General features: G+C 35.0%; 1 protein-coding gene across 2 annotated transcripts in view; it reads left to right on the top strand.

Moving 5' to 3' along the window:
- Window positions 1-19,418, top strand: part of EndoB (SH3 domain containing GRB2 like, endophilin-B) — a 68,228-nt gene extending 48,810 nt beyond the window's left edge. For both annotated transcript variants that reach the window (XM_081743426.1, XM_081743425.1), the window contains one exon: window positions 12,055-19,418. In XM_081743426.1, the coding sequence (XP_081599552.1) occupies window positions 12,055-12,162 (108 nt within the window). In that variant the 3' untranslated portion in view covers window positions 12,163-19,418. The remainder of the gene's footprint in view (window positions 1-12,054) is intronic.
- The last annotated feature ends 1,957 nt before the right edge of the window (window positions 19,419-21,375 follow it).

Genomic DNA, 21,375 nt, shown 5'->3' with positions numbered 1-21,375 from the left:
ATTTTTTCATCTGTACAAATATAAGTATAGACTGGAAAATTTTGTTCTATAAAACGTCAAGATTCACCGCCAAAATTGTCTATGGTCGGCTTTAGACGCTACCAAATCGCAAGCAAAGCATGCATGAAAATTAGGCCCAATTCTCACCTAAATTCGCTCTTGAGAATGTTAACTAAATTTTATGGTTTGGGAAAGAAAAGGTCACGAAAAAGTCATTAAATTTCATTTTGATATTTTAGTAGACACCCTGTAGTAGGTAGTTTTCCCTGTTTCGCTCTGGTTTTAGGTTCTAAATGACAGAAGTCATTATATAAAAATGTGGACTGTAATTTGAAATGATGTTACACATTTGCTTCAATTTTACACAAAACAATTCAGTGCCACTACAAGTCCGCTCTCATGGCCTTGCAGACCGCCATCGAACACACACACACTTCTCTCTTTTTCAGTGTTACCATGTCTTATGTACTAAAATAACAAACTTAAATAAAAAGTTACTAAAATAGATAAAACCCAACATGCTCCCGGCCTTGAAGTCGTCACTTCAACATATACTTACATATTATAATTACAATTTACGATTCATTCAACTGTTCAAAAGGCAAGATCGAGACTTTTACAATAGGTCTCTTACATTCTCCTTGTGCAGTGCGTACAGTTACCACACGTACCAATCCATCTGTAACCATATGAACCTTCGTGATCCTACCTAGTTTCCATTGCTGCGGTGGCAAATGATCGTCCTTCAGCAAAACCATGCTACCAACCTTTAAATTTTCTTTTTGTAACAACCATTTAGGTCTCTGCTTGACAAATATTCCAATCGCCACTGTTTCCAGAATGTTTGAACTAAACTTTGAACAAGTTTCCACCTAGATATCAGACTTATCCTATCTACTGTACAATCTTCACTGGGTACAGCTTATATTGCCTGCCCAACCAAAAAATGACCTAGTGTCAATACGTGTAAATCAATAGGATAACTAGACAATGGAGTCAAAGACCTAGAGTTCAAACATGCCTCAATTTGAGTTAACACTGTATATAACTCCTCGAATGTTAACTTTACGCTACCAACAATACTTTCTAAGTGATATTTTACTGATTTCACACTTGCTTCCCACAGTCCACCAAAATGACTAGCTGTAGGAGGATTGAAATGCCATTCAATACCTTGACTACTAACAAATTCTGATAACTTTTCCTTATGTTGTACATTTATCATAAATTTCAATAATCTTTCTAACTCTACATTGGCTCCGCCAAAATTGCTACCGCAGTCAGTATATACATGTAATGGTTTCCTCCACGCGGTACATATCTTCGTAAAACAGCAAGAAATGTTTCAGTACTAGCATCATTTACAAGCTCAAGATGTATGGCTTTCGTAGTCAAACAGATAAAGAGTAAATGTAACATTTGTAAGCTCGCTGGCCTCTAAGCTTACTAGATTTAACAAACATGGATCCAGCATAATCAATTCCACAATAAGTAAAAACCTTACCAGGAGTTACTCTAGCCAACGGCAAATTACCCAAAAACTGTGTAGTCTTGTTCCTTTCAAATCTACGACATTTTACACAACCTTTTATTATAAGTCTTACATCTCTGCCTCGAAAAATCCAAAATCTTTTGACGTAAATTGGCTAATATCAGCTCTGCACCTCCATGCAATGTTTGTAAATTCTGTACTAACAACTCAATAAAATGATGCTTACTGGGAAGCACCATTAGAAATTTTTGATCTTCTGAAATTTGAGCATTACGTAGTCTACCTCCTACACGTAGAACTCCGTGTTCATCTAAGAAAGGATTCAAAATCAATAATCTACTTTTATTGCTGAGTTCTTTTTTGTTCTCTAAATTTCTAATTTCTGTTTGAAAGCTTGAGGCTTGCACTACTTTTACTAAGGCAATCAAGGCCTGACGTAATTCACAACTGCTCAAAGTTCCCTTCAACTTACTTGCCTATTTACAATTGTGAATAAACCTTAGACACCAAGCGACTGCTCTTAGCAATCTAGAAAATGATGAAAATCTTTCTATGATTTCCGTACATATTACAGAATGCATAACTACTACTTACCTTTTCTGTTCACAGACAGCATCAGGATGAAACACTTGTGTTTTGCAGATTGGCAACACTGTTTGTTTCAGAAATTTGAGCCCATTCCACCAACATTCTTTATTTATTAAATGTTTCACTGCAAACCCTCGGGAAGCAATATCTGCACTATTTAATTGACAGTTGATGTGAGACCACTTATTTATAGGAAGAGATTTCTGAATTTCTGCTACTCGATTGGCTACGAAAGTCTGCCACCTGCTAGGTGGAGATGACAGCCATGACGGCTATTGTGGAGTCTGTAAAAGCCAATACATCATCCACCGGGAACAAACATGACTCCTTTACTACATTAATCAATCTAGTTAACAATAATGCACCACAAAGTTCTAATCTAGGTAAAGTAATTTTCTTGCATGGCGCTACCTTTGTCTTTCTTACTACAAGATTGCATTCTACATGACCATCTGAATACACAGAACGCAAATACACTACTGCCGCGTAAACTTTTTCACTTGCGTTCGAATATCCGATCAATTGCAATTTCACTGCATTTGGCTGCATCAAGCAACGTTTGATTTTAATTGATTCAGAACAATATTGCTCCCACATTAATCTTACATTTTGTTGGTAATTCATCATCCCAATCTAGGTTTAATATCCATAATTCTTGCAAAAGAATTTTAGCCCTTACGGTAATGGGAGACAACCATCCCAATTGAGCTATAATTGACAGTAACATCGGTTTTGTTAATATATCCTTACACTTAGGCTTAACTACACAAAATGAAAAACAATCAGAACTGGGACACCACTGAATTCCCAGCACCTTTACTGCATCACTTTCAAATGTCAAAGAAACTTTTCTTTCATCGCTTTGTCTTGACATTGATTCAAGTACATCCTTACTGTTAGAAGCCCATTTGCTTAACTCAAAGCCACCCTCTTTTAACAATTTAATTAATTGCTCTTTTAACTCTATGGCTTGTGCAACATTGTCAGCTCCAGACAGAACATCATCTACAAATAAATCTCGTAATACTAAATTTGAAGCAAACGGATATTTATGACCTTCATCTTTCGCCAATTGCTGTAAACATGTTGTAGTTAGATATGGCGCACATGCTGTACCATATGTTACAGTCAACAATCTATACTCTTGTATTTTTTCATTGGTAGAACTACGCCAGACAATACGTTAAGTAGCATTAAGTCAACGTCATTATCGTCAACACGAATTTGTGTATACATTTTTACAATATCTGCACTTAATGCTACTTGGTGACCCCGAAATCTAATGAGTAATGGAATTATATCTCCTTGTAACTTTGGACCTACTAACAATGTATCATTTAATGATATACCTATGTATCATTTAATGATATGTACTGGTCTTAGCGCTAGCATCAAAAACAACTCTTGATTTTATTGTCCTTAAACACAGCATGATGCGGCAGATAACAAATTTTAGGAGGATCTGGACTCTCACAATTATCTACAAGTTCCATATGACTTAATTCTAAATATTCATACATAAATTCCGTATATTTCTTGTACAACATATCATTTTTCATTAACCTTTTTTCATTCGACAACAAACGATTAGCAGCTATTTCCTTTGAAGTGCCTAACTGATCTTTATTTTCTGCAAATGGCAGTTTCACTATGTATCTGCCTTCTGAATTTCGATAATATGTGTTATCAAATTGAAACTCGCAAGCTTTCTCATCTTTCGTTAAATGATAACGAGAAGGAACATTTTCAATTTCCCAAAATCTCTTCAGTGATCTAGATCAGCGCTGTCCAAATGGCGGCCCGCCAAACCGTCTTCTACCGCCCACAAAGCTTTCACGATTCACGATTTTTATTACTGATAGTATTTTCATTTATATTTATTCAGCCGTTTAATGTTTCAACTTTTCTTTCGAAATAACGCATCCATTTAGCGCTTCTGTACAACAGAAAGGGCGCGGGCATCCACGGCAACAGCTTTCCCTAAAGACTGTGAGTTTGGTCGGAAAGGAGTGTCAATGTTTGATATTACTTATTTGTGTAAAACTGCATTTATTACCATGGAAATTGTGAAGAATCGCTTCAGAAACTGCCTTATAGATTCTTCTGTTTTACATCTCCTGCGGCTCGTAACAATAGGAATGGATGTAGATATCCTAGACCTTGTAAACGTTGTTAGTCACCTTCATTTGTCACAGATTGAATAGGTAATATTTCAAATACCTTTTTTATATTTTCTTTTGTAGCGTAATAATAATAATAATAATAATAATAATATTTAGCTACGGCCCTCCACTTTACTAGTAAAGACGGATATGGCCCTCAGGCTCATTATAATTGGACACCACTGATCTAGATTATTAGATACAAAATGACACCTTACTTTCCTGTCATAATTGCATTCTGAACTTAACTTTCCACACAACATACCCTAACTTTGTTTCAATTGCGATAGCCCTTGTTGACCTTCCTTCCCTACTTTTTTGTTACTTCCAATTAACAAAGGAAATATTTCCGCACCCAACAAAATATCAACTTGTTTACTTATATGGAAATTAGGATCAGCTAAAAATAAACCTTTTATGTGTGACCATTGGTTGACGTTTGTCAATGAAATCTTAGGCAAATCCGCACTGATCTTTCAGATTACAATAGCACTAGTACTGAACACATAAGCTGATTCATTTGCTCGAGACTGAATCTCAAGATTAATAACCGAATGGGCTCGCGAGACACGCGTGTTGGTTATGCCAGAAATATCAACACTGCACTTTTCTTTTCGTAAGCCTAATTGCTGACAACAATTTTCAGTTATGAAGCTACATTCACTTGCTGAATCTATTAAAGCACGATATGTTGGAAAGACACCATTTTTGTTTTTTACTTTTACCAACGCAGTTGAAAGCAGCACCTGCGTGGGATGATTTTCATGCATGTAATGAGATCTCAATTCGTTTGTGTTTTGTCCCTGCGCTCCTTCCTTCCTTCTCGAAGTGCAATAACACATTATGTTTGTTATGGCACACTCTGCACTTTGACCTGCTACCACAATCCCCTATCTTGTGCTGATCGCTAAAACAAACAAAACACAAGCCTTTTTTTTTAACAAAACTATGGCGCTCTGTTGGCTCTAACATTACAAAATATCACATACAGCCAGCGCGTGTTCATCACCACAGAAAAAACACTTAAACACAGATTCAGTATGAAACGAACTAGTAGATTTCTTGTGATACTGCTGAAAACTGCTGTCTTCCTGTTGTATTCCCTTTCACTTTGGAAGATGGGGTAGACGAAGTTGCTTCTTGCGCTAGTAATGCTCTGGATCTTTTCTCAAGATGATTTGAGAGTTCAGTGAAGGTTGCCATCTCCTGTCCTTCCAATGATAGTTCCCAAGATTCTCTTGTCTTGGAATCCAGCTTGTCCACCACAATATAGACTAACATTGCATCCCAAGCTTCAACTGGAATTTTTAAAACCTTTAAAGCACGCCCACATTCATTTGTTGTATCGAGTAACTTCCGTAACTGCACATTGGATTCTTTGTCCACCCTTTCTTGACTCAGCAGCAGTCCAATTGCGTCATTCACTAGCATACGTTTGTTATCACAACGTTGAATTAAAACGTCCCAAGTATTGGTATAATTATCATCTGAAATGCTAATACCTTGAATTAATATGTTAGCCTCATCACCTACCGATGATTTTAAATACTGTAGTTTTTGCGCATTACTTAAATTAGCGTTTTTGTGCACTGCTGCTATAAACAAATCTCTAAATGTTGTCCATTCTCTTAATACACCATTGAATTTGGGCAAGTCCAACTTGGGTAACCGCACTTCAGAATGGGGGAGTGAACTACCTGAATTATTTTGAGAATTCTGTTGCGAACTAGCCTTTCGCTCTAGTAACGTTTCACTAATTTGGTCCAAAGTCTCCACCATTTCACTGATCTCATTTTCCAAAGCTGCAAGCTCTTCTTCTTTAGCTATAACTGCAAATTCTACGAATAATTCTTTACATTCAGCAGTAAGTTCTTTTGCTTTGTCAGTATGGCACTGAATGGCTACTTGGCTTAATGACCTATCACCAACCTTGTTCTTTAACCTTGTAATTCCGCGTTTTATTACTGTTTTCGTCGCACGTAACTTCTCCATGGTGACACTTAATTGTACACAAACACCCACGTATTTGTGTTCACCGCTACAAAAAATCAAACTACACCACAGTCACTAAAACAATCACAGTTATTAGAAATAATGACTCTCCCGCCATTCTGCAGACAAAGGCTGGGCGAGTTCATTCTTCACTACACCACCACTTACGAGATCCGGCCCGATATGGAACATGTTTCGCTCTGGTTTTAGGTTCTAAATGACAGAAGTCATTACATAAAAAATGTGGATTGTAATTTGAAATGATACATTCGCTTCATTACACAAAACAATTCAGTGCCGCCTTAAGTGCGCTCTCATGGCCTTGCACACCGCCATCGAACACACACACACACTTACTTCTCTCTTTTTCAGTGTTACCAGGTCTTATGTACTAATATAACAAACTTAAACAAAAAGTTACTAAAATACATAAAACCCAACATTCCCTATTCGAGCGATATGTGCAAACCCATCGTAGGTGTCAAAATTCAGTTATCCGCGGTATGATCGCTGACGTGTACATATTGTGAAGTTCTAAGTTTTGAAACTGCTTTCAATTGATTTTTCTTCTCTTTTTGCTCCTTTCAATAATCCTCAACATGTAACTTCTGCATGTCTGTGTTCATCCCTCCGAAGTTATTGATGCTTGTTAGCTGCTTCATAGCAGGGAAGTGGAATTATGAGTAAAATCATAATAGTTTGCTCAAGTGCAAAATTGAAAATAGGCATTTTAAAAAATAAAGTCCGCTAATTAAAATTGCAACTACTGACCATGACGATATACTTGAATCGAGACGACGTTTTAACTATGAAACTATTTTATGTAACTTTTTGTTACCAAAATAATTTGCAAGGTAAGGCCTTTAGTACTGGACTGCCGACTTTAAGAAAGGAAGATTTCATATAGTTATTCTCAAGTAACATTTGCAGAACTGGTGTGTAAAAGATTTGGTTGTCTCCTCTTTTCATAAATTTACTCTCAAATATTCGTAGTTCAGGCCCTAATTGCCTAAATGCATGAAACAACACAGAATAGAACAAAGATTTAGAAAGTGTATGACTTAGTCAGTGTGCCGTCCCTTACGGGGATCAGGTCAAGAAGCACGGAAAATTCCCTCATGCATGGTTGTTGTTCTGTCCTGATGGCTTCTAGTGCATTATAAATGGCCCATCACTATTCTAAAGAATGACTCATTGTGGAATTAATATGAGGAAGTAGAACGTATCCCATATAAACATATCCTCGAATGTGTAATTAATTACCCTCAAGGTTAATTATGAATTCCCTCGTAGTTAACTGGTTTTCACTCTGCCGTTAGTATAGGAGGATTGCGATGAGAGTTCAGATTTCATGTCAACGAACAGAATAATTGTGACATTTTCCATATATTTAGTGGTCAGTTTGATCAAGCGAAAATACACCTCTAAATGAACTATAGCACAATAGTAAATTCTGTACACTATCTGTTTGGTAAATAGCTGTAACTATTGTTGAAAAATCTTCCATGTAAATATAAAAAAAATATATTTATATGGGATATGTAGTAGACCCGATTAATTTCGAATTAGTCCGTTAGTGAATGAAGAATACTCATTCATTAAATCTCCATTGAGAGATAATAGGATGTATTAATGGACTCCTAGCATAATGTGTTTATTAAAAAAAAAAAAAAAAAGAAAAAAAAAAGAAAAAAAACTTAGGTATGTAAACAATAATCCTTTTGCTAAACATGAAATACATGTTTGCGTAAAGCCACGCTCAATTCCGGCTGTTGTTATTTTCATAAAATATTGTAATCGGCCATTTGTATATTTGCTGTTGTTCGAGCTCTTAAGAAGAGGTTTGAAATACTAATAATTTCATTAAATAAATAACGCACGTTTAGGGAGGCTATCACTAGAACTGGAAGGGTGAAGAATGTGCAGGGGTGAGCTCAAAGTCATAGAATCTTACAATATTTTAACAAGTGCATGTAAGGTGTTGGAGTAGATATAAGATGTGTGAAGTTCTCTTTATGAACTTCTCTTATGAATGCTCGTATAGTTTCACGTGTGTATTATCTGTGTTATTTCTACCGAATTACTATAATTACAGATTTGCCATTTGTATTAGTGAGTTTCCTAGACATTATTTTGTCTTTGTAAAATAATAGCTACTAGCAAACCCGCACGTCCTGCGCAAGCGTGGGACACTATTGTTGTCTGGATGATTGAATAGGATACAAAATTAAAAATATTTATGGCTAGCAAAGTAGTTTTCATAACACGTTAATAATATCTTTAATTAAGAATTTCTCAATAATTACTCGAATTTAAGATGTCCTCGAATCTAAGACGCACCCCGATTTCACTGGGTTAAATTAAGGAAAAATAGTAATATGTTAAGTTTTTACTATTACTAAAGCGCTCTTTGATATTAGTTATTTTCGGTGTTTTTATATATCCCTCTCTCCTCCCCATGTTACGGGGCTCGGCATGATAAAAAATTATCCCATGCTCGAATGCCATATATGTTGAAAATTTTGATCGAGATCGGTGGGTGGTTCAAGAGTTAAGTTCTATTTATTTTTTATATACACTGCTCCGCAAAACTAAGCAACCCGAGAGAACATGGAGTAAGTGATGTGTAGGGCTTATTTAAGATTGGTAGGAGGCATGTACATACAAAAATACGCAAAGGCAAGGTGAGGGCCCACTATAGCACGTGTATAGCACCTTGCAACTGCGGTGAACAAATTTTGCCACGAAACATTCACGCCAGCCCAGTTGTGTCCGAGGCTGCAAGCAGTGAGTTGGTGGTTTTTATGGGGAGTATCAAGCGTAGACACCTTGGAATAGGTGGCAGACAACATTTGAGTGACGTTGGCCGCGGAAGAATAATCGGGCGATGGGAACTAGGCTGATCCCAGGCGGACGTGGCGCCGGAATTTAATGAGAACAAATTTTGTCAAGGCTGAGGAGTCGCTTCCAAAATTGACATACAGTCAGTAGACGTCATGGAGGAGATCGTTCGAGAGAGACGTCTGCCCCGATGACCGGTTTCTGACATTTGCTACCGGACGTGACCGTCAAGGGTCATGGTTTCAACTGTTAAATGGTTTGTTTCAGGTGACGGGACGTGTTAGTCGTGAAACTGTGCATTGGCAGCTCAATATTGCAAAGCTGTATCTCAGGAGGCCTGTGTTGTGTGTGGAATCGAAACGGGAGCACAAACGTGCGCGTCACATGCGCTGTCAGGAATATGTTGCAGAGGAGGAACACCAGTGGGTGCGCGTTATGTTCTCCGATGAGTCTCGATACAGTCTATTGTTTTACTCTGGTCGGACACTAGTATGGAAAGAGCCAGGAACACGCTATTACCCAAACTTCATTACTGAACGGCCATCCTTTGCCGTTGGTTCCGTCATGGTGTGCGGTGAGATCATGATGGATGGGAAAACGGACCTCGATATTGTGGAACATGGCACTTTGTCGACACAATGGTATCGGGATTAAATTCTCCATACACATGTGCACAATTTCCGCTGAGCATTTGATTCGGACTTCCTGTTCATGGATGACAAACCCCGCCCATATCGTGCACATCTGGTGTCAGAGTATCTGGAGAGGGAAGACATCACGCGCATTGCATAGCCTGCATACTCGCCGCACCTGATTCCTATCGAGCATGTGCGGAATGCTCTTACAATTGTTAGGTGGCGAATAGCACAGCTCAATCTTCCACCACGCGCTCTTCCTGAATTGCGAATAGGTCTCCTCGAGGATTAGCGTCATCTGCTGCAAGACTTGATCAACACTTTGATTTGCTGCATGAAGGCCTGATGTCGTACCTGTGTATCTGTTCGTGATGGTCACCCGTCATATTGACTGCCTATGTCCTCGCATAATCCAGTTTTATATGTCGAGGTGTCGTGGTTCTGAACTTTCTGGCCACGCTGTACATCTTAAATGTATTATTGTCCTTCATTTGTGTTGCATTGTGCATCTGTACTATCTTTCTGTTGATTATACTTGGTACTGTGATCGTGTCGTTTTATTTTCTGCTATTTACTTCGAGTTGTTTAAGTTTTGTGGAGCAGAGTATTAATCTCCCCTCCCCTCTCCTAGGTATGTTGAAAGTTTGATCGAGTTCGGTCGGGTGGTTCAAGAGTTGTTTTATTCATTTTCATATATTTATCATCCTCCTCTCCCCTCCCCTAAGTTCTACCATCAAAATGAAATAATTAAAAAAATTCTAGGTTCGAACTTCATCTATGTTGAAAATTTAATTGAGAACAATTGGGTGGTTCAAGAGTTATTAACTCACTAACATGATCACTTTTATTTTTATATTTATTGATTTTTGTATATCTCCCCCTCTTCCCCATCTCCTACGTTATTCCGCCAAAGTAAAATGGTAAAATCCATCCCAGGGACGAACGTCATCTATGTTGAAAATTTGATGGACTTTGGTTGGGTGGTTCAAGAGATTAAGAGTCACAAACGTAGTCACTTTCAATTTGGATCTGAAGTCTTTTGTTCACAGACACCGCTATTAATATATAGATATTTTATCCTGAAATTTTCATTTGTATGCCAAACCCTTCTGAATCTATAGCATAGTAAAAGTGAGTTAACTCATTTTTACACACTGAATTTGAGTTGAGCTAAGATTGTGTCAAAAATATGCGTTTACAACCCTGCTCTGTTAATCATAATATGCTATGCTATTAGAGTACATATCTGTATCGTTATTTCCAGTTTTAGATCTAGCAGTAATGCTTTTTGCACAATTGAATTATTGTAATCATTAATTCGATGCTTATTTTTAAAAGCATTGTTCTACTGGTACTTCTTCGTATAATATGAAGAATTTCCTGCTGCTACGTTTTCTCTTTCTTTCTTAATCTTCTAATTAAGATATGGGCTCCTTTAGGTGACTATTTGTTCATAGGTTCCAAGTATGCCTTTCTTTGATGGGGCATTATATCCAGTTGGTCTGTATCGTTAGTATAGCAAGTACCCTTGAAGCTTATGTCCTCATCTTACCCCCAAGTAACCAACTAGCTACAGTGCATCTACAGTAGTGTATAGATCTGTTGTAATAGTGCATAGTTTCAGTCTGTAAATGTAGTAAAGTCTATAGTTAGCTATCATCATATTGTTTTCGATCTTAACTCCTTGTGCCTACACTGAGAGATATTTTCTTTTTGAGCGAGGGAGGGGGGGAGAGACTTCATATATATTTTCAAAAATCTTTCCAGTAATATGATGGATAAGTGTATGTTATCGTATAAAACATAATCTTAAATAAGTAAAGTGAAACATGGACTTACAGTTTACTATGGAATTAGAACTACCTGCACGCGCATAAAAGTCGCACATCTTGAATAAGCCAAATCAAAGGCTGTCTGTTTGGGCACGAAGATGAATCGTAGTAGTGTGGTTTGTGTAGAGTTTTTGATGGTATTAGCATTGAAGAAAAAATATATATATAAAATATATATATATATATATATATATATATATATATATATATATATATATATATATATACAAAAAGTTCACGTATATTAGAGGAGTCTCGTGTACGCGTTCTTATTTTCCTAAATATAAACACACAGAGACAGTGGTAGAGAAAAATATTACCGACTAAAATGATCATTATTTTCGACCATTTTTGCGTATCTCCTTGTACAGTTTTGTGTGTCTGGTAACAATTTTGCTTCTTGTTAATATTAAAAAAGTATGATAGGAAGTAACTGATACTACCTCGTAATAACAGATTTGTTTTTATGAGCTCTAGTAATAAAAGCATTAAACACACTTTTCCATTTACAGGTAATAACGATTCAGGAACTTTCAGATCTTGAGCCTGATTATGTAATGGGTGAAAGAGGAACTCAGAAAGGAAAGGTTCCGAAAGCATTTCTAGAAATTCTCCACTGAATTTGCTCTACTCTCGACATGTTAATGAAAATAATGCCATATAAAGAAATACGTGCAGCTTCTGTTTGAAACCATCATTCCTTTCCTGGTGAGCGAGAAGAGTCAATACATTAACAAACATGTAGCAATAAGCTGTACAATGAATGACTTGAGTATTATACAAATGCTTATTTATTAGTATTTTGTGAAGGTTGTATGTAATATGTGAGAGCGTGTGTGGGTGGTTGCATGGTGTGTATGACACTATAAAAAAAATCGTTAAAACAGGGTTCCTAAGTTTGTGAAAGACAAGAGTATACTATGAAATTGTCTATACAAAGTCGAAAGGATTAGGCAAGATAATCTAGCAATATTTTTTTCTTTTTTAAATGAATTTATACAGTGTGATCCTCGAGCGACTTGAGATGGTCAGTATCGTTTCCATTTAAAGACATAGTTTTCTTTATAGTGAGTGTACCTCTTACACTATTGGCTCCGTTGTTATAAAAGAAAAACTGATTTTAAAAAAGGTTGAAGATACTGTATATTTTGAAAGATTATAAAACTATTTCTGTTGATAGGACTCTAAAAAAAATAACTAAAAAGTAGGTAACAAGTCCAACTTCTTGATTGCAGTAAATAAATTTCTTAGTTTAGTTGTGTTTTCATTAAGAAAAGTTGTCTTCTCTATGTATTTCTTTTCTAGTCTCTCCTAAAATTCACAGTAGAATTTTGAAAAAGTGTGTCATTTGCATAACTATTCTATCTTGTCTTTTGGAACAATTTTAAAATCAGAAAGACAACGACAACTGAAAATATTATTTTGACCCCTATTAATTGTGACCTTCCTCATTCCATGTTCATATATATGTGTGTGTGTGTGTGTGTGTGTGTGTGTGCAATATATATATACGAAATAAGAATCTAAAGCGAGAAATGTTCACTGTACATTACCTTTCAATGTACATTCGTTGCACTCTACATTATGTTTCCTGTATATGGAAGTAGGTTGATATATGCAGTGATCAAAAAGACGCACCTTATGGAGGTACTACAAAAGATGTAGAAAATGGCAACCATTTATTGCTTCACATATGCACACCCTGCAGATCATCTTCCCTGCAACACGCTCTGGAGCGTTGCACGTGGAATATTGTCCCTAGTTCGTTGAATGTTGGGTTGCATTCATTCCAAAGTACATGGATGAGTTGTGTAAGCTGCTGATTTTTGGTATCCGCATAAGAAAAAGTCTGTAATGCACTGTACTAATGTGTAGTATTGTACTACAAATGTCTTGCCTCGGTTATCACTTGTTACCTGGAAAAAATAAATAAATAATATTTGCGCCATGGGTTGCATGACTTTTTGATCACTCTCCATATATATATATTACAATTTGTCGAGATATCAATAAAGTGATTTAGAGTATGAAATTTATTGGAAACTCTTGTGTTCAAATATTCACGACTGCTGTGGGAACCCTGAATAATGTGATAAGAAATATATATTTATTGTTATATACATATACATGAATATATATATAATTGAAATGAGATTTTTGAATTTGTTGTTTAGCTGTAAAATATATGGGTGGCCTTATCCTGAATTGCCAGTAGAGAGAGAGAAAACGTTGAAAGAAATTGTATGTATTGGTTAAAATATTGTCCACAGACACTTTTAAAATCATGTGTGAAAATGTTAACTTATTACTTCGATGTATTCAATATTACAAAAATTTATTCAAAAATTCAAAACGTAGTGAGTTCATACTAAAAGTGAGTATAAAAAAAGAAAGGTAACTGTGAGTGCTGTGTATTGTGTATATGTTCAAATATTGCAATTAAAATTACTCGTTATATGTAAGATATTGAATGAAAATACAGTATATATAAAAGTACCATAAATTCACGCAGAGACGAGTCAATGGGCCGATTTATTGAAAGACCCATTAAATATGTATTCATTATTATCGAAATACTGAATAAGTTTCGTTATTTTGCAGTTCGTGAAGCCTCAAGATATGTAAGCAACGAATTGCATTTGTTACAATTTTATAATGAAAGATCATTATCAGTTTGCGGAATGAAGTTATAATTATGAAACACACAAGGCGGCGTATTATTGAATTGTATATATACATATTCCTTTTTTGTGCATGATTAATATATTATTATGTGATTGAAACTTTTTACATAAATATTGTTTGTGTATGCGTGTGTAATTGAAAAAGAGTCGAGTACAAAGCATATACATCTTCTATGTTATAGAAGTATTCCTGTATTACAGGAATGTGTTACAGACATAAATTGTTACTGATGTTCAGAGAAATCATAATATAGCAATCTTGTGATCAGTCCATACATACTGTTTAACTTAATGAATCCACTAAAATATGAATGCAGAGGTAATGTTTTTGTTGGATTGTAAAATTTTGTTGTTAACAATGTACCACAACATGCACGAAAAATAACATAGTTACTGGTTTCAATCTACATGTCTTTCTAATGTGACATAATAATGTACATTCTAAGTAATTAACATCTGTTGTTAGCAGTGAGGTTATTGGTATTTATTTTAGTAACACTCTGTGTGTTTATGCAGTAGTAGAAATGCGGTGAAGGAAAATAAAAGGTACGATACGCGTAAAATTGTAAAAACCGCATAATAAAGAAGGCAAGCTAAGAAAATTGTTCAAGACTATTTACTCCTGCTGTACGCCATGTTCATGGGATGCGCAAAATAAATAACTGAATTAAGAATTTTGAATGTTGTATAGCTTTAAAATATGTGGCTAAAAGTAATAGGTATACTCATGAACTTGTAAAGACCATATAATAAAGAAAAAGTTAAAACAACTGTGAAAATTGTTAAAAACTATTTACAATAGCATTTCTTCAGCCGTTCACAATATTCATAGAGTGACCGTGTGTTGTGTTAATAATCATTCTTCTCACCGACAAATTCGAAATATGCCTTTGGCGCTTTAAACCCAGATTCGATTTCAAGTGGGAGCTAATTGATTGGGATTCCAAGTTAAGCTGTGAATCCATGTGTGTGTGTGTGTGTGCTGAATGGGACAATAAATTACAAATTAACCAACCAGGCGTAACCTGTTTTCCATATTTAATTTTAAGTTCGAGTGTCCAAATTTGACTGTAGTCTGTATATGGATACTTGTTGGTTTACTTTATCTCATCTATTCTTATACTTCTCAGTACTGTCCAGATTACACAAATGTGTTCATACTTCTTGCGATGATTATTATGTTAATACTGTAATATTAAAGCCCAGGTTATTTATGTCATCAGAGATGCGATTAGTTGTACCTTGCAAATTTAATGTTCCGGGTATAGAGAGTGAGACATATTTGAGAATGTACGTGAATAAAATCGCAAAACACACTAAACAATCTAAAAAATACAAAAAACACATCGCAAATTAAAAAAAAAAAAAAAAAACTGCAAGTCAAATTTGTCCGATACCTTGGAGTAACAGCCAGTTTAATAGACGTTCATATGAATTTATTGCGTTCTACTTTAGGTAAATTTAGTTTGGTTACAATATTAAATTACATTTAAATTAAACATTTCTTATAATGTGCAAGCTTCTAAATTTACTAGTTATTGATTTCGTAACAAATAAATTTTTGAATTTGTATTTTTACGTAACCGAAGCTGATCCGAAACTAATACAATCACCTAACGGGATTAGAATACACGTAAGAAAATTTTAATCAAAGTGTATGCAAAGCAGGCTTAAAGCCCACTAGACGTCTCAAATAAAATTTATAGAATACGAGCAAAGTAAGGTGTGTGGTAACACCAGTTGTTTAGTTCAGGTACGGATAAATGAAATATGTTTACCAAATGTAACATAATGTAACAACTATACACACTAAAGACAAAAGCTTAGAGTAATGTTTATAGAACCTAACTCTTGTTAAGTGCGAGAAATGTTCTTTAATACTAAATATTTATGTAGCCCGTTGCCTTATGCAGAAACATTTAAAAATCAGAAAATGGAATACATTTTCTTTTACAACGAGTGAACTTATTTTACCACAATTTGCCTGTGGGAGTTAAATTTTGGGTTCGTGCTTCCTATATCAGCTTTTTTCCGTTTATTGCAAGGATGATGAAATAATCGCGTGGAATATGACAGAGATATTCTAACACTTAGATTTGGGAGCACCCTGGATGGCAGATTATCTGCTAGCACTGTGCAGCTAACCGGAGAGAACTTGAACCAATATTGCCACATGAGAGGCTGCGGCATGAGAAAGCTTCAGCTTGTAGATTTATAAATAGTAATATCAAAGCAACAAAGAACAAATCGCTGTTATCTGCCTTCACTTCATGTGTTTTTTTTAAAGGTGTTTTTGAGTACATTATAGAAGCTGCATCAGGTCCATATCTCAGCTAAGAGAAAAGAAAAAAATAAATTATGTGATTATTCTTAGTTAGATTTGGAGTGTTCAATCAAAAAAGTTATAAAAAAAAATATGATAATGGTGTCTATAATGAACAGTTCAAGTACATTGTTGCATATCTACTTCTTCATTATGTATTGTATATGAATTTGCATAACTGAAATGCAGTTTCTTTCATGTGTATAGACTTATATGTCAGAACACCGCAGCATTCATGAGGACAATGGGGTTCAAGTCCTCAAGGCACTTAAAACATAGTAGTGTAGTTTTAATCTTATTTTCAATTATTGCAATAATATGAAAATGAAATAAAAATGCAGATACTTCTTTCAACTTCATGTTTATTCGTTTAAGTTCAGCGTTCCTTTCCAGTACTGAGGCAATATGAGATATGTGTATACAGTTTAAATTAGAGAATCCCAACCACCGTAATGCATTCAAATTTCCCAATGCTTTCGCACCGGGAATAACCCGAGACCCCGTGCATCAAAGTCGCACTCACTAGCCACTATACCAGTGGGAAGAGCTCCAAATTTATATATTGTGTGTTCGTAATTGATTGTATTTATATCGTATGTTTTTAAAAAAGATATATGTAATCAGGGCCGAGTCGAGGAGAAGAGGTTGACGAGGAACCTGCTCCCAAATTTTCCCGTTGTTCATAAACTTACATCACAGGCATCCACAGTTCAATTTTGAAATGCTGGAGATTGGGAGTTTTCTACTCGGCATCATTTTAAAAATAATCACTCATTCTGTAGACTTATCTTATCAGCTTGTTTGTGTTCCACTTGACCTTATTGCTTGCCAGTATTAAAAAATAAAGAATCCTAATATTCCATATCTAAATAAATGCAGGAATAAATTAAAATAACCAAGTTCGAACTCTGCACACTATGGTCACCTGTTGAAGAATGAGTATGATAGGTTTCAGTGAGAAACGAGAGGACAGGACTTGTTACCGTGCACTCAAATTCCACGAGTCTAAATACGAGAAACACTAGATCAGTAATGTAGGAGTTTCAGCATTAACAAAGGTTAAAGGAGAAACCTAAACTTTTTTTTTTTCTAATAATTCTTAAGTAATATAAGTTGTTCTTGAACATAGAACAGAAATTAAGCCATTATTCCGGGATAGGTCAATAAAATCTATTTAAATATGTTTATCACAAGGAAAGTTCCACTTTCGTGCAATGTAGCTTTTTCATGTAAAGAAATTTTTTAAGTTTTCGAATTTTTCGTTTACAAGTTCAGTAAAATCAAGAATCTGAAGGATATCAATTATATTCACAATAACAACTCAAGCAGTTATATTACCAAGTAAATGGAAAGTGCATGTCAATGTTTGTGTCGAACTACTTTTGAATATTGCTATCTTCAGTTATGTGAGAATTTCTAAACAAAAGAAATCTTGAGCATTTGTTTTACATGTTCTCATCCGTTATCATTATATTCAAAGTAACAGCTCAAGCAGTGTTTAAAAAGAAGACATATGAAATCAGTGACCTACAATTCAATCCGTGAATCACGTGAATTGCAGTAGCCTTTGGTTCAATTTCAGTATGTAATATTTGTAGAATGTAGGGGGAAAACAAGGAATGACATAAATTTAAGAAGGTTGAGGAGATTATACCATGAAATAATTTATTCTTGGTATTTCTTAATGGAATTTTTAATTTGGATGAAAACAGTCAATGTCGTGATATTATAAAGCTTTTTAAAAATCAGTAAAAGAATAATGATTTGGATAGTTTCATTTTCCTCAACACAACTTCCATTGGACAATCCTTGTTTTCTAACATTCTGAATTTCCGAATATTGACATGCGATATAGGTTATATACAGTGGTGTATTTAAGGTGGGGGGCTCGAAATTTTATTTACTATTTTAAGTGAATTAAATATCTTGTAGAATTTTCTCATTTCCAGGAATAAAGTTAGCAAATCCCTTCCCCCCGAGAAAAATTGTAAATACGCCATTGGTTATATATAAAATAATGAATTCGAGTTTGAAAAGGCATAAGAGTGATGGAGTCCAAACTGTTTACCCAACACTTCCATTTAACAAAGGTCATTTGCAAGTCGTGCTTCTTTACAAGCTAGAATAAAGTTAATTTAGGAACTGTGATTTAATAAAAGTTATATGTGCTTTTTATTTCCATGCATTTTCAGTATTTGGAGAAGTGTATAATTGGACTTTTTTCTCTTTCTTTTTTAAACAACTATTATTATTATTATTTTTTAATGATGATAGTTTGACTCTGGGTAATGGATTTCTGAAATATTGCATAATTGAAGTTTTTTTTTCCATCATGAGTGTGTGTGTGTGTGTGTGTTCGTTAAGAATTTCAGTAAAGAAATTTTTTTTTTTTTTTTTTTTTCCATGTATATGTAAATGCAAGTTTTCAGTGCACGCACAGTCTTATCTAGAAAATCCTATTACTAACTTTCAAATTCATACATTCACACTGCCTAGTTTTTTTTATTATTATTTTTATAATTATAGGCATAACGTGAAACTTTTAGGAGAGAGAAAGGAAGGAAGTGCATAATGGTGTTCTTTAGAAAAGACTGTGCATATATAAAATAAAAGAGCTATGTTGTTATAAATTTGAAAGATAAAGTTAAATTAGGCTTTTTTTTTTTAAATAAATATGTATGTATGATTGTCCTCTTGAGGCAGATCGGAGAAATTTATTTCCTGCGCTCAATGATGTTATCTTTCGGAATGATTTCCTGTAATAAAGTTGTTTTTATTGTTGGATTAATGATGTATTGTCTTATAAAGTGTTAGTGAACAACGTTTTTGCACTATTAAAACAAATGGCAATACACACTGTAGTACACAATTTTTTTTTTTTTTGTGTGTTTCCTTAGCATCCTTGTCAATCTTTTGATCCGTTGTAATGGTTTGTACTGTTCGTGTTTGAAGAATAGTTTCCAACAATTTTTTTACTCAGTGAGCGTTTCACAGATTTAAAAAAAAAAATCTTTTGGCGACGAAACGGGACAAGTGTAGGCCTATAATAATTGAAATATAAGGAATGAGTTTTTTTTCTTTTTTTTGTATATATATATATATATATATATATATATATATATATATATATATATATATATATATCTTATATCTTGAGTCATTGTACAACACTGAGGTTATAAAAGACAGGATTCATGATTACTGTGTGCTCTGAACCATGACCGGGTCTTCATCCAGCGCAGATTGCGGATGCATACAGCATCGTGCAAAATTAACCCTCACAGTATAGGGTGGTTCCCATCATATACTTTCACACCTCTGACAGAGCTGGCCATTCTCTCGTGTTTAATTAATAGTTATTCCATAGACCATATAACAGTTACTGCTGAATACTAAAATTTTGTTTTTGAATTTGTTAATGTATTCATTTCCAACTTTAATGTATACTTTCGTACAGTGGTAGCAAAAGTTTAAGATCCTTAGTGATGGAAGCGCATTTTCAGGACTTGCATAAGCATTGTATGTATAAAGGTGGTCCAAATAAAGGTGAGACTTGCATTGAAATGTCGAGGCTTTGTGTTCGTGCCAAATGATTATATGTATTAGGAAGTTTCTGATAGCTTCTGATGGCTATTTGCACGCGGCGAAGCAAATTGGAAAAGTAAGGTCTTATAAATGATTCATCCAAATGCCTCTGACGCGTAGTTGCTTAATTTGTGATAGCAGAAACCGAAATCTACCGTTGTATGATCGATGGATGTGTATGTGAATGAGTGGCTGTCACTCAGTACAGATTCAGTTGGTGAAGCATGTCAATATGTGTTGTAGCGCTTTGTCAATCGTCTACCGTACAGTTTCGACTTGCTTGTAACTATCATGTCCTCAAGCCACTGAAAAGTAGCTGTGCAGAGCCGTCGACTCATCAGCAATTGTGAAATTCTTATACAGGGATCTAATGTTGGGTATACGAGAATACACACTGTATACCTACCTCATTTTTATACTTCATCGTATATTCCTTCACCTTACACTTACGAAGTACGCGGATGTACGCTGAAAATTAAGTGCGTGTTTGTACTTTCTTTTCATTGTAACATATTTTTTTAACTCCTCGAAATAAAGAAATGTGTTTTATTGTACAGTCCGCAGCAAAAAACCTGCAACATGAGCATGTAAGTTTATTGTGAAACGACGAAGTCTTTTGCTCCAAAGTAAATGTGTAGGGGAGGACGCCGATTTTTTTCTGGCGTAATTCTTGCCACGCAGACGTTACGTTGATTTCCTGCGCTCTTAAGCGTAGTTTCACAATAAAGTTACATGCTCATGTTGCATTTTTTTCTGCGGACTGTACAAGTGAATGATTTACTCTTTCTTTTGACAAAGTTTACTTTTTTCTGCTAATCTCATGTTTTTATCCCCAGCATTGTTAGCTAGGTGTGTCATATAAGAAATAAACGAGTAGGAAATTATTTTGTTATTTTAGCACAGTTGTTTTGATACCTCGGCCATTTAACAACTGCAGGTATTTACGAGAAGAGGGAGATAAAATATCAATCGTAGAAGCTTGATTTGGTTACTTCGTAGAAGCTTGATGCTATTATGACCATCTTATTCGAAATATGTGGCAATAGAAATCTGGTACCGACGTAGCCAAGCATCGGAAACTAAAAGAACCAATGAAAATTACAAAACAGATGCATGCAGAATATGATAACAGTATGGAATTAATTCGGTTTCACATCATCGCGGGCGCCATGTGTTGTTTAATTGAAAACTAAGTAGCGTTTAGAGGTTATTAACACAACTCTCCAAGACTCATTGTTGCT

The sequence above is a fragment of the Thermobia domestica genome, chromosome 2, assembly GCF_964235325.1.
Source record: "Thermobia domestica chromosome 2, izTheDome1.hap1.1, whole genome shotgun sequence".
Taxonomy (NCBI): domain Eukaryota; kingdom Metazoa; phylum Arthropoda; class Insecta; order Zygentoma; family Lepismatidae; genus Thermobia; species Thermobia domestica.
This window is presented reverse-complemented; position numbering and strand designations above follow the sequence as displayed.